Source organism: Phaseolus vulgaris, chromosome 8, assembly GCF_000499845.2.
Source record: "Phaseolus vulgaris cultivar G19833 chromosome 8, P. vulgaris v2.0, whole genome shotgun sequence".
NCBI classification, from domain to species: Eukaryota; Viridiplantae; Streptophyta; class Magnoliopsida; order Fabales; family Fabaceae; genus Phaseolus; species Phaseolus vulgaris.
The window spans coordinates 60,847,407-60,862,192 of NC_023752.2; the positions used below are offsets into that span (position 1 = coordinate 60,847,407).

General features: G+C 31.5%; 1 protein-coding gene across 1 annotated transcript; it reads right to left on the reverse strand.

Annotated features, from left to right (window-relative positions):
* Positions 1-1,881: 1,881 nt before the first annotated feature.
* Positions 1,882-14,550, reverse strand: LOC137826432 (ABC transporter G family member 31-like). The gene is made up of 24 exons (XM_068632390.1): positions 13,978-14,550; positions 13,740-13,860; positions 13,564-13,652; positions 13,311-13,395; positions 12,560-12,722; positions 12,405-12,481; positions 12,158-12,302; positions 11,320-11,621; positions 10,957-11,238; positions 8,094-8,410; positions 7,851-8,011; positions 7,672-7,775; positions 7,174-7,330; positions 6,780-6,836; positions 6,541-6,677; positions 6,070-6,402; positions 5,699-5,989; positions 5,523-5,606; positions 4,585-4,718; positions 4,137-4,364; positions 3,592-3,763; positions 3,421-3,508; positions 2,731-2,897; positions 1,882-2,389 (listed from the first exon to the last, which is right to left on the reverse strand). Exons 1-24 carry the CDS (start codon positions 14,307-14,309, stop codon positions 2,108-2,110), a joined length of 4,308 nt encoding a protein of 1,435 aa, XP_068488491.1. The 5' UTR covers positions 14,310-14,550; the 3' UTR covers positions 1,882-2,107.
* Positions 14,551-14,786: the final 236 nt, after the last annotated feature.

Genomic DNA, 14,786 nt, shown 5'->3' on the forward strand with positions numbered 1-14,786 from the left:
TAATCTATTTTAGTTTAGATTTTTTTTTCTACCATATAAACTTCGTGACTAAACAAAATTAAAAATTATCTGTATAAGGGCTAAATTAAAGATTGTTTAAACTAGTTTTTCTAATTTTATTTTTTTTGGTTTTTCTTGAAACATCTTTATTTTTTTTGTTGCGGGGTTTCAATATAATTTTATTTTAGTCTTAAATATATAAGTTAAGTCTCGTGCGTTATGTAAATTTAAATTTTAACGAAATAAAATAGATATCGAAAATTTGTTAATTATTATTTTTCTAAAAAGATAATTTAGTAGGTGACATAATTTATTTAATTAAATTGATTTTTTATATAATTAAATTGATTTTTTATATAATTAATAAGAATTTTTGTAAAAAAAATACGATTAACCAAGATGCCAATTATGAATGCAAATTTTGATTTTCTCTAAGAAAAACTTTATGCAACTGTTTTTAATCGTTTGTAAAAGTATTTTAGAAATACTTTATAAATAGATAACAATACAATTTTTATATGGGTTCATCTTTGTTATTGAGAATATATCCACTTATTAGTAAATACACTAAGTTCTATCAATTTTGCATAACGTATTTCTGGTATTTATTCTAAAGTTATTATTAATCTCTTAAGTATTTTAATTGTTTCTTTAAGTAATATATTAAAGTATTCTTTTTAATAAGTAAGGATAAAAGAAACCCAATTGTTCCATTTCTAAACTGCTCTGGTTCCTAATAGATATAAGGATTAGATTTTTTTTCAATCCAAATTTTGTAAAAATCAGTATTAAGAGGATTTAAAATCTCTGCAAATATGTATAAAACTATATTACAATTTTTTTTATTAATAAAAAATTATACATGAAATTAATTAGAAATATTATATATGACAATATGCAATTTACTAGTAACAAAAATTTTGCATATCAATATTATAACTTATTTTTATATAATAAATATAAGTTTAATTATTATATACACTACAAAAAAATCATTAAATAGAAATCAATTTTAGAAAAAAAAATAATTAGTTGTTATAGTGACTAAATTAGAGATCGTTTTAAAGAATAAAAAAAATTATTGATTTTTAAATTAATTTGTATTATTGATAAATAGATTCTAAATTTGGTAGTAAAAACCTTGGTAGCTAATTAGATACCAATTTAGAAACTATTTATCAATAATAAAAATTAATTTAGAAACCAATTTTTTTTAATCTATAAAATAATCTCTAATTTAGTCGTAACTAATTTTTTTTATAAAAAAAACTAAAAAATTCATGTGAATATGGACATTGAGAAATGTTTAACGCTCCTGGTGATGAATTCAATTAAGAGAGATGAATCAAAAGTAAAAGTAATTTAGGTTTTCACCTAAGGAATTAGAGTTTTGGATAAATTTGATGATTGGTGTTAATGTTGAAAGTGAGTATTTGATTGAATATCACATTGGAAGAAGACACAGAGAGGTATTCAATTAAGTCCAACCCCAACAACATAGTTGACTCATAATTCATTGATCTTAAATCTTTTAGTGTATCTCCTTTAAAATATAACAGCACCATCAAAATGCAAAAAACTAAAGCAAAAAGGTAGGGAAAGGTGGTAAAGTGGTGTGAAGGAGAGAAAAAGTGGCCGAAAATGACTTCCCAAATGGGCCTTGGCTTCAAGACCAAGTGAAGGAAATGGAAGCGTTTATTTAATACCCAATTAGAATAATGTGCTTATTAAGGGAATCAAAACTTTTAATAAGTAATATATTTGTTTTTAATATCTTAAAATGTAATATCAAATACTCTTTCCCATGCAAAACAAAAACTATCAATCTTATATGGTAATGTAAGAGGTGTTTTTTTAGAAGGGTTGAGTAACTCTCAATAACTCCAATTTATTTATTTCGATAAAAAAAAAAGAGAATTACTGAAACAGCATACATCTGAAAATTCAGAATTGGAATTGGTGGGGAAATTAGCAAAAAGAAAAAAGAAAGAAAAATGTGATCTGGCGAAGAAATGACATTTTATTGAATAAACAGCGTCAGAATTATGGTGTGATATTAAAGAGCTGTTTAATAAATTCTCTTATCTTTTCTAACTATATTATCCACTTATCTCTTTTGGAAATTCAAGACTTTGACTGATACTGCGAAAGAGCCAAAGAAGAGAATGATAAATCCAAGAAGCACAATAACTGAAAGCCCCACAGCTGAAAATCCATTCACTTCAGTCTCATATCCAAGAGTCACTGATAAATACTCTTTCACACTGCCCTCGAATCCAGGTCCCACTATATTGGTTTCCACATCACCAAGCTGAGATGTTATAATACCACGTAACGTCCATGCAATTGGGCAGATATAATAGAACCAAATCCACCACCCGGGAATACTCTGAGACATTGCAACCAGTCAAGAGACCTTAATTAGAATCCAAGAGACAAACCACAACTTTTCATGTTTAAATGAGACATCAAACTAAATTTACTTTAGCTACAAAGATTCATTTCTCTATTTCTTTCTGGAATAGTACATGTAGAACCATGCATGGGAATCAATTGCTCTCAAGAACAAAACATACTTAACGAAACCATTTTACCAATTACTGCATTTACAGAATCCAATTCTACTGCAGTATCAACTATATAATTCTGGATTAAAAAAGAGCGAGTTAAGGGGCCGGGGGAGATATAACCCAAACTAGCTAAATGTTCTGCAAGTGTGAGATTACTCACCGATTTTGGGATGAGAAAACCTGAAAGTAGATTCCACAGGGAGTAAAATGCTGAAGAAATAACAGCTGCTAGATGTTGGGAAGGTGTAAGACCAACGGCCATCATGCCGTAAAAGGTGAAGTAGGTGAACGTTAGGAACATGAACACCAGATAGAGAAAAAACTTTCCTGCAATAAATAAAAGAAATGATCCACTTAGTGACAGATCATATTCACATTTAACATCTAAATATGTCATTTACAAAATCTTAAATATAGTTTATAACAAAATTTAAATGTAAACATGTCATTTACCAAGAAAATTAAAGAAAGTTATAGGCACATGCACCTTAACTTGATATTAGCAAAATGGAATATAATATAAGTGAAACTACTAGAGGGAAACTTCAATAATAAGATATTCAACCAAAAACAAAAGGCAAAATCCTTATTTAACTTTTACACTTCAATATTTGCTTATGAATGGAGGTTAGCATCAGTTATCTATTTAATTAATGAATCTTATTGTTTGGTTCGTGTTTAAGTACTTTAATCTGTCTTCTAAGATCAAAACCAATAGCATTTATGGAATGACAAACGAAATACATTAGGTTTCAAATGTAAAAGTACTGTCAAAATTTTTGGAACTACATATGAAAACATATTTTATCTAAAGTAATAAATATCTACAAAAGTAAAGCTGAAATATTACCAGGTGTCCTTTCAAAATTGATCATGAAATATGTGATTATACCAAATACTATCGTCTGAACAAAAATGTATGGTACCTCTATCATCCCCTGTCAATCGTATTAAGCAATCACTATGAGCAATGTGCAGTATACATCTAAGAAGGCTTTAATTTTTAATATTATAGACTTACCTGGGCTGCCGCATAAGCGAGTGGAGAGTACATACCAGCAGCTTTCTCTCTATAAAAGACAGTCCTTTCTATTGAAACAATTGGCTGTACAGAAGAAGCGTTATTTACCCCAAGAAACATGCATGCAGAATAAAGAGCTCCCATAACCACGAACAACTCTTGAGTTGAGTCCCTACAGAATAATCGCAAGGCAACTGTTTTATTAGTATAGGGGGGTAGAGATTAATGTCATCATATCTTAGAAAGTCATTTATCTTTAATTTAATTTGGTAAAACCAGTCTAAGATGATTATAAAACCACATATGGTTTTAAACACATAAATGTTGACTTTAGGATAATCACCGGACAGCGGGGTCAGTTATGTGTGATTTTGTTTCATTGTTAAATTAAAAGATCCCAAGAAATAATTATTTCATTAAATCTCAGTCCCTCGCCTGCTTAAGAAGTCCCATATTTTTTTATTAAATTTCGGTCTCTTCTTTAGTTTAATGTTATATTTTAAAACAATCCCCTTTACAACAAATGATAATAAAAGAGCGGTTACCTTTTTGAGCCAACATCCCAAAATACGGTACCAAATATCAGAGCACTTATTGTGGTGAAGAATAACCTCATTGCATTATACGCTGGACTTCTCCAGTATACAAGATTTTGTTTCCACAAGCATCGTAAAAATTGGGAAAACAGATTTTGTGAATACATGGTATCAAACTTCAGTGGTTGAGATCCTGCAGGAGGTTGTCCAAATTGCATGATAGAAGACTCCACCCCCCTGAGAAAAATATTGACTAAACAGTTTAATCATTCATCTGAAAATAAATCTGTCCATTCTGCCTCCTTTAGCTTTAGGGCTGTATAAAACATCATGTTTTGTTCCCTTTTAAGAAGAAGTCCATTTTATTTGTAGCATCTCTCGCCAACCTAATCTTCTAAAAAGGAAACCGAAAATTAACCTCAGAAATAGCACGTAAGAAACTATAAATTAGAAGCACCTGTATTGATCCGAATTCTTGTAAAGATCTGCAAAATCTACATTAAGTTTCTCTTCAGTAGCAGGCGTAGTAACCTCAAGCACCCAGGTAGCCGGATTGTAGCCATTTGGAATGGGGGGAATTCCATTTAGTCCCTGCAGAGCGGATACGAAAAACAACCACAAACCAAGTAAAGAACAAACGAAGCACATTTGCATATTGACATTTGTTTTAACGAAGAAATCTAACATAAGAGCTGATCAACACTAAAAAAGATTCCGCATTCTCTGTCTTTCCCTTTTCTTCTGCATCACATATTTCATCCCAATAGGATCTAACCCTGTCAATTAGTATGCTCTTACCAACTCTACTTGTTCCTCCTTTTATATTAAATAAAAAGTAGAACAAGTACCAAGAAAAATCTTCAAAATTGAGTACAAGTGTAAAAATTGTAAGTATCTAACACGAAAAAATTCATATCCATACAAGACAAACCTAATTTTTATTGTCTAAGTTTTTTTTATTAGCAATAAAAAATAAAATAGAATAAATGGAGCACTTGGGTGCTTTACACAAGTGAACTGTACGTGGAGAGCTCAAACTAGACCAAAATGACACTGCTGCTGTTGTAACACGCTGCAGCAACTTACATCACATACAGATACAAGCATAAGGCCACAGAGAAATCACAATACATGTTACACACATAAAATTAAATGACCCCTTTCACCGTGTGTCCTGGGTACTCCCCACAGAATCCTATACCTTCAATCATACTTGCAAGACCCTCTATCAGCTACGCCATTTACAGATGCATATCTCCTAGGATGATTCGATGGAAAAGTAGGATGCTTCCAATTAGACAATCAGGTATAGACAGCAATGAAAGAAATTACATAATATGCAATATCACTCTTCTAGCAGCAGACTAATAATACAGAAGTAGATTCCAAACTCACCTGAAAGTAATCTGTCATTATCTGAGACTGAACACCCAGCTTTCCCCCATATATTACTCGTCCGCCACGTTTCATAAGAAGTAACTGGGTAGAGAAAAAGTTAAGCTTTAGACTCTGATAGAAGCTATTGCATCATTAGTTATCAAAACAGCTGAAAAAGATTTAATTAGACTAACATCATCAAATGCTTCAAATATATCAATACTTGGTTGATGTATGGTGCAAACCACAGTTCTACCAGTATCAACAGTATTTCGAACAGCTCGCATAACAATAGCTGCTGCACGTGCATCAAGTCCAGAAGTAGGCTCATCCATAAAAATAATGGAAGGGTTTGCTACAAGCTCCACTGCTATTGTTAATCGCTTTCTCTGCTCGGTTGATAAGCCAGAACTACCTGGCATACCAACCAAAGCATTCTTCAAAGAATCAAGCTCCACTAGTTTCATCACTTGTTCAACAAACTCCTGTAGAATATTCCAGTGAATTGAAAGTTTGGAAATAATTCAGCACTATAAGTTATATCATTTGTCATGAAACAACTTACAAGTCTTTTAGGAACGTCAACTTCCCTTGGAAGGCGAAGAGCTGAAGAAAACAATAGTGACTCCTCAATTGTTACTTGAGGAGAATGTATATCATTTTGTTCAACATATCCTGATACTCTGGCAAATGTTCGTTGCTCTTTTGGGTAACCCGAAATTTTAATGTCCCCTTCTATGTACCCTCCAGTTTTCCTACCAGCCAGTACGTCCATCAAAGTGGTCTTTCCAGCTCCACTTGAGCCCACTAATGCTGTAAGTACACCGGGAGAGAAAACACCACTCACGCTTGTCAAGAGCTGCAACCGAGTTTCAGGTACGCCTTGCTTGCTTATCTCCTAAAAAAACAAAAATTCTTTTAGAACTAGTTAAGTATAATGAAACGACCACTTCTATATTTTGTGGTGAGTACGTCACAATATAGAATAGTGCATCAGGTAATAAAATTCGAAATTGCCAAATTACAAATCCCCCACCTTTGGCATATCAACAAAATAATTGACATTGTGGAATGTCATTGTCAGTGGTTGAAATGGAAGAATCATTCCTTTCTTATTACTGTCCTCTCTCGCGGGTTTGGCACGGGTACTCATTTCATGGACCTGATTACTCCCTGAAGAACCCATGTAATGGATAGTGAGACATTTTTGGTCAGTAATAATACATTATGACTCTCTGGATAATTTGATCATGCAAAAGTTTGGCGGGTCGTTACCGGAAGATTTCTTTTCCGAGTCATCGTCTGGAATAACTGTTCGTGCTTTTTGTGGGGCTTCATTAAAAAAATAACGAGACAAAAAGAAGGGGATTAAATGAAAGGTGGTGATACTTTGACACCAGAAACAATAAAATACATCATTCTACATACCAAAAATTATTATTTTAATTATATTTATTTTGTTTTTTAATTTAAAATATTATTATATTATTATAAGTCGGTGTCAAAGTATGTTAATTACGGCGTTAACAAAAACTTTTACTAAATGAAAATAACTTAGAATATTTATGACTAAAGAAACTTCCAGCCCAAAGGGAATAGTAATTAAATTTCAAGAGAGAAAACATGCTTTTAAATGGAAAAATAGTGGGAAATATTATTGAAAACTTACGATTCAAAAAGGTCAAGGCCACAGTGACCATGTTGTTGAAAAAAAGCGAATAGGCAAGTACAACTGCAACACCAATCCAATACCAGTAGTCAACAGTTGGTAGGTTGTTTGAGACTAGGACATTGTATCCAACTCCGCTCGCCCCATTCTCGGATTGCTGCAGACAGTTTACACTGTAAACCATAAATATATTCGATAAACTCTTCCCTGATAAAAGTTACATAAGACGTTCTACTCCTTCCGTTTATGATTTTGATGAGTTGAGAGGGTATTAAAATCACTACAACCAGGTGATCAAAAGTTTACCTTCTTCCACTCATTCTTCGTAATTAAATTAAGTTTTAATACAAGCCAAGGAAATCCTATGCCTTTACCGTGCTTACAGCAGTCCACAAAGCTAATTGTAAGAAGGTTCTAGACATAAAAATCATTCTTGACAGGTTAACTCTTGGGGTAGGGTCAGCACATGAATTCATAAAGTAAAACCAAATGCATTACCTGCATCCATCTTGAAGCAGTAAATTCATTAACTGTTATAGCACGTTGTCCGTAGGTAAGGGGTGACAACCAGTAGCCCCAAATCCACCATGGTTTAATCATTGCTGAAGGAATAACAGCCAAATCACTACTAAAAACAATATCGTTAACTTTAATATACAATTTACGGTGTTGCCTACCTTTAGGTATTATAAATCCTCCTAATAAGAATACAACAAGTAGTGAAGCTGATCCATATGTATTGGCAAGAACCATATCTCGTGCAATAGCAGCCATCATACGGAAGAGACCTAATGCCATTTGATGCATTAAAAAAAGTAAAAGCATGTAGCGGAAAAACCTGAAATATTTAACAAAATTCAATTATTACGAGGGTTGAAAAGAAAACATGCAACGTACAAAATTGTATAAAATTAAGATACCTTCCCGCTGATGGAGCAAATCCAACACTGTAATATACAACAACAGTCCATATAACAGCCTCAATAACTGAATAGGGTATGCGTAGAACCCAACTGGTAACAGACCACGCCCATGCAGGATAGAACAAATTATCTCTTTGCTTATAAAACACTGGAAGCCGACTTATCAAGAGTGGTAGCTCAGAAAATCCATTAAACATCATGTGAACCAACCCAAAAAATAGAGCAGAAAGATAAAGGCGTCCGTAAACCTCATCTGTAGGATGTAACCTTGTTCGCAGGAATACTGTACATGTGACAAATCCAACAAAAGCAACCTTTGCCAGCAAAAAAAAAAGAATTAAATGTAAATACATATGGACCAAAAGAGAGAAAATTGTGAATATTCAAATAGTTCAAAGAAATTGAAAACAAATATTGAGAAGTTGCAAATATTATGAAGTTTAATTTCTGTTCACAATAAGTATATAAAAAATATCAACCAGTTAAAATTAGAATTTATATAACTTTTAAATAGTTATTACAAAAACTAACAAACTAATTATTAATCGCATACACGGGCTTATATTGTGTTTTACCTCAAATTCTTGTATTTGACACATGCACACACAAAGGCAATTGCAGTGAATATAACTTAGGTGTCATGCAAATAAAAAAAAATCATTTTTTAATTATTTTTAATTTAAAATATTATTATATTATTATAATATATTGTCAAGAAGATGTAATTTAATCTTTCTTGTGTAAAAGTAATCTTTTCCTAACTTATATGACCTGAGTTAACGTTATTTATTTATCTAACAGTAATTTTTGGATTTAATTAATAAATTATTATTTTTATCAAAAAAAAATTAATTAATTTTAAGTGTATCAACCTTTGTACACAAACAACCAATTCAACCATTATGCTTTGAAAACATATATCAGAATTAAAAACAAGTTCTGCAAACTCAAACATACCAAAAAAAACAGCATAACTAGATAGTTGTAACAGAAATAAAGACCTACTACCGTTTTTACATGATTTAATTAATAAGTTATTTGAATTATTTAAAAGTTTGAATGATTTTTTATGTTTTAAAATATGTTAATGGGGTTAACTTTGCAATCTATTAACTGAATCTTACTCTGAGGATTTAATTATAAACTTTTTATATATTAAAAAAATTAAATATATCATATTAAAAGAACTCGTAATTCAAGAACTTAATTCTTAATTTAATTAATTTGTATCATCCATCTTTTTGAAAAAAAAACCGCCCCTAAAGCATATAATTAAGCTAGTAATCATATTGTCATGAAAAGCATAAAAAATTGCAGTGTAACTTAATCATGATAACAATCATATTTTCATGATAGAGTACTTGTACAGATATTATTACCAAAAAATTATTGTTTAAATTTATGGATTAAAGGATGAAAATTTTAAAAACAATATTTTACTTTTTTTTCTTTTAGGAATGATAGGGGTTTGACTATCCCATTTTTATTTCCAAAATAATTTTTTTATATATTTATTGGATATGAATCTTTTGCTTCATTTTAGTGGAAAATTCGTGTTTGTGTCTATTTTTTTATTGTTTTAAATATTAATTAAATATTTTTTATAAAAAATAAAACTAACAAAACAAATATTTTTATATATTTAATATAAAAAATTATGTCAAATATCAAGAAAAAAAAGTTATAATTATATAAATAACAATTAAAACAAATCAAACAAATGATATAAAAAGTAAAATAATTAAATATATAACTTAAAATTTTGTTACAAAACTAAAAATAAAAAAGTTAGTAAATTATTTAAATTAGCTAATATAATAAAAATATTTTAATAGTTTAAAACAAGAAAGAATATAAAAATGAAATTAAATATTAGAAAGAAAATGTCAAAAATAACTGAATCATGCTTATCTGGGTAATTATTATATCTCAATACAGTAGAACGCCATACAGAGGAAATTTAACTACGATAAGTCAAATCTTAAATTAGATTTATTAAGACAGACGAAAAATACTCAAAGACACACTCAATGTGATATATATAATGCCACTGACCTACAACAATGGACATGCACGTGAATCCGTAATGAAAATGATATAATGACAACTTATTCCAGTATACAATTCTTTTTTTTTATCTAAAATTTTAATTTTGATATAAAATGACAAAAATACCATTTTTTATATCATAAATGAAGAGTTGTATAATGGCTCAAATTGTCCATATATCATTATTCCGTAAAGTGCGGTATATTTTCTGCCCTTTTGTTTTTGTTTTTGTTTTTTATTTATTTAATAATATTAATAATAATTACAAAAGGGAAATATGTTATTGTAAAGTTTTGTGCAATAATGATACAAATATTTAAATATAATTTTCTTTATATTTTAAAACAAGAAATAAAATATAAATAAGATTTTATGTTTTTAATTATAATAAAATACAAAATAAAATGTATTTTCTTATATTGAAAATATCCTATATTTTTATTTATCTAAAAATATTTTCTGTGTTCCTTAATAATACAGTAAAATAAAAATAAGAATTTTAGTTATTTATTTGGGTATATGGGCGTGTGTAAACTAAACTAGTTAACTAAAAAAAATATGAAAAATGATTTTTTAACACCTTTTTCTTTTTTCCAGATTATACCTTTTTTTCTTTTAAGTGTTGGATTACTTATGTGATAGAGGTATTTTTTTTTAAAATAAAAGAGACAAGATAGATGTTATTTAGTGCATCTAATAATTAGTACTAAAAAAATATATGATATTTTGTGTTTAGATTCCAAGTATACCATGTGTGATTTTCAATTACTAAACTGCACCAATATAAGAATGATAGAATTTTCAAGCGTACCTGGCAGGTCCTAAAAATATAAAGAAAGCTATGCCTTTTCATCAAAAGTAGTTCTCTTGCAAAGCAAGCTTTAGCAATATCCCATCTTGGCACGGCATATTTAGTTCTAGCCAAAGCTGAAGGATGACCTTTTGATTTATCATATGGATGACTTTGCAAGGATTCCACATACCTTCCAAATTTGGAATTTTTAAAGGCTTTTGCAATTTCAGCAACTGAGACGAACGCATATGGTTTTGAAGGATCTGCCCAGTATTGTGCTTGATCCTTTTTAGATGTCACCTGACAAAAGAAAAGAAAGTACTCGAGCAACATTTGATGGAGACATTTAATTGATCATGAAAATATGTCAAGAAGATATACCTCCTGTAGAAAGTCAGCGATTCCCTTACGAGGTGGAAGTTGAAAACCTAATGACTGAAAAAACTCGAGCACGTCTTCTCGAGGGCCTTGATATACAACGTAACCTTCTGACAGAAGCACCAGATCATCAAATAGCTCAAATGTTTCAGGAGCTGGCTGAAGGAGAGCCATGAGTACTGTAGCATCCATTTGATGAACAAAGTTCTTTATGCATTTTACAATCTGGAACGTAGTAGAGCTATCAAGACCAGTTGATATCTCATCCATAAATAGTGTTTTTCTTGGACCAACAATCATCTCTCCTAAAAGATACAAAACAAGAAGTCATTGTTTGCTGCAAATGCATGGACTTAAAACACAGTTAAAATATTCAAAAAATCGTCATTTTTGAACTATCTAGAAGCAACTGACTAACTAGTAACTACATACTCAATTGAAAAAATATTTGCGTCAGTTCAAGCAACAATGCAATAGCCTTTTCATGGAAAAATAGCTTCAACAAATATATGTACGGTTATTCTTTTATCTGATGCTGAAACAGAGTTTTAGCCGAAATCTCTACTTGATTCCTCCGTGATACATTACAGTTATCTTGCAAATTCTAAGTTGTTGATCAGAGATACAACGAATTTAATGGTAAAATACAACTTCACCTTATTGAATTAGATTTATAAGATCAGTTAGATTTAAATTCCAAAAACAATATAATATAATATCATTAAAAGTATATCTTAATCAAGAATTGTATCTTTCGATATCGGGTCCTCGGCCACTACAGAAGCAAAATACTAAACATTCTGACCTCATGTATCATTGTCAGAGACAGAGAGGGAAAAACCTGTTGTAACTCTCTTCTTTTGGCCGCCAGAAACCCCTCGCATCATATCGTTTCCAACTATTGTCTCTGAACATACATCGAGACCAAGAACTTTCAAAATGTAGTCAGTATTCACGCTGTGTTTTTTACCTCCGACAGATGATGCCTGTGAGGTTTATCAAATTTCAACATCAGACATCAAGATAGCCCATAATAGACAGTGAAGGCACGCATCATGATTTTCATACTAGACATTTAGGATAATAACCTTCATAAACGCGTCAACTTCTGCACTAGGTCTTACGTTCCTTTCCTTTTCCAGGCGGCCAAGTTCACTTGTATATGCTGCGAGAGTTAAGCACATTTGTACAAATTTAGTTGTCAGATATATAGAAACTCTTCAATAATTCAATTAATGTTTACCTGCAAAACCTTCTTCTGCGCCTTGACATCTAGCAGCAAAATCCAAACATTCTCGTACTGTCAGTTCTGCAACGTGATCATCTGTTTGGCTAATGTATGCAGAAGTCCGTCGAACAAAAAACTCATTCACCTCGTGGCCATTGTATGTTACAGAACCAGTTTTCTGTGCAAACATATCAGCAAGAATAATGTATTATAAAACGAATCCTGATACCTTGACTCTCCCTACATTAAAAACACATTGCTAACAAATAAATAAATTAATATTTTAACTATTTTCATTTTAATTTAAAATATTATAATATTATTACAAAGGGTTGTTAAATAGTGTTATTTACTGTCTAGTTTTTTTTTTATCAGCTTTATTTATTTACTGTCTAGTGTTAACAAAACTTTTTTCCTTATAAAATACACACGATTTTTTTCAGAAAGTGTTTGATATTTTTGCCACCTTTAAAAAAATATAGCCAATCAACAACTAAATTAAATAGTTTTTTTGTTAAAGTAGGTATTGTTTAACTAAAATTATTATTATTATTTAAAAATTGTCAAAATATAAAATTTGAAGTTTTTGTTTCTTATTTAATGAATATCTTACAATTTTATTTCTAATCAATTTCATAACTAACAATAAAAAATATATTGAAAGATCCTGTTTAAATATTTTTTTCTACAATAGAATATGAATACAAGGAAAGAAAATAAAGTGTTTATGTATCATTATTTAAAATATACATATTTTAGTAATCACCTTGAGGGTTTTATCAAGCTTTCCCGCGAGAGCCAGAAGCAAGCTGGATTTACCTGCTCCCGGAGGTCCTAACAACAAAGTCATCCTGCGATACAGCCAAAAAGTAGGATAACAGTTACATCAGCGCGCGCACATGAAAGCTATGAACCGAACAAATAAAGAAGCATGCATCCGTGATAGTACTATTACTATCACGTTGCGAGCCGCGGACGAAAACGCGCGTAGAAAGAAGAAAGTAAAAAAGCACTGTTACCTTCCTGGCTTGATAACGCCACTGACATCGTTCAGTATGGTAAGGGAATGCCGTTTCGGTTGGCATAACCTCATTTTGGTAAAGATACCCTGCGCGGCAACCGCATGCAAAAGTTTGTTAGGATAGGCATCACTTTATAAAAAATACACTAGCGAAAACATAAAGACGAAATTAACCTCCAAGCAATCGCGAGAATAGTTGAGCAGTGTTGGAAGAGCTCTGGAACCGATTTGAACATTGGCAGAGACGTTCAGGTTCTTGAACCTCACCTCGATCTTCGGCACCTCCAGCCCAACCCTACCGCAGTCGAAAAACAGGAACAATAGCAATATCGAATTATAGATCAGTAATTTTGAAGAGTCTCAAACGCGGAAAATAGAAAAGAGAAAAAACAAACTAATCAGAAAGCGGAACCTGTCGAAGCGTTCTTTTATGGCGCAGAGGAGGCGGTAGTTGTCTTGGTCGGTGGTGGCCAGAGCTTTCTTCACGACGAGTTCGCGGCGAGAGCGGCTGAGCTTTCGGACGTCGACTAAGTTGTCGGGGGCGGAGGTTGGAGGTTGCGTACGGGAAGAGGAGGCGCGGAGGAGAGCGTAGTTGATGCGTTTCTGCGACGGCAACCTGGAGAGCGCCGCCCACTGCAGCTCCTCCTCGTCCTCCGCCACAGTCTCGGAGTTGGAGGCCATGGCGAAGCTCTCGCTTCCCATGGATCCTAATTCGAAGTATTCGCTTCCATCGGAAGCCGCCATTGTTGTTTCCGTAACAATTTCGTGATGGAAATTGAGAAAGTGAGGGAAGTGAGAAATTGTGAGTGTTGGGAAGTTTGAAATGTGAGAATTGGAACGGTCTCTAAAAGGTTGTGATGGTTAAAGTTTGTTACGCTCTCTAATAGGTTGGTGTTCTTCAACGTGAATCTGTGTGACAATTTGAGAGTGTGTTGTCCTATTCTTCCGAATTGCATCTTCTAATGATTGTTATTTTGTTGGTATTATGTGAACCACCGTTGAGGACACATCCACGCGCTATCTTCTCCTCTCATTCTCGTCACTCTACTTGACCATTGACGTTTATTTACTCCTTTGTTTTCTTCTTTTCAAAAATTAATATCAAATTATATATATTTTTATTAAATTATTATAAAAAATTTCGGATTTATTTAAAAAAAAACGTTTATCATTTGAAAGTACAATAATAATGATATAACTAAACATTAAAAAATAATTTTA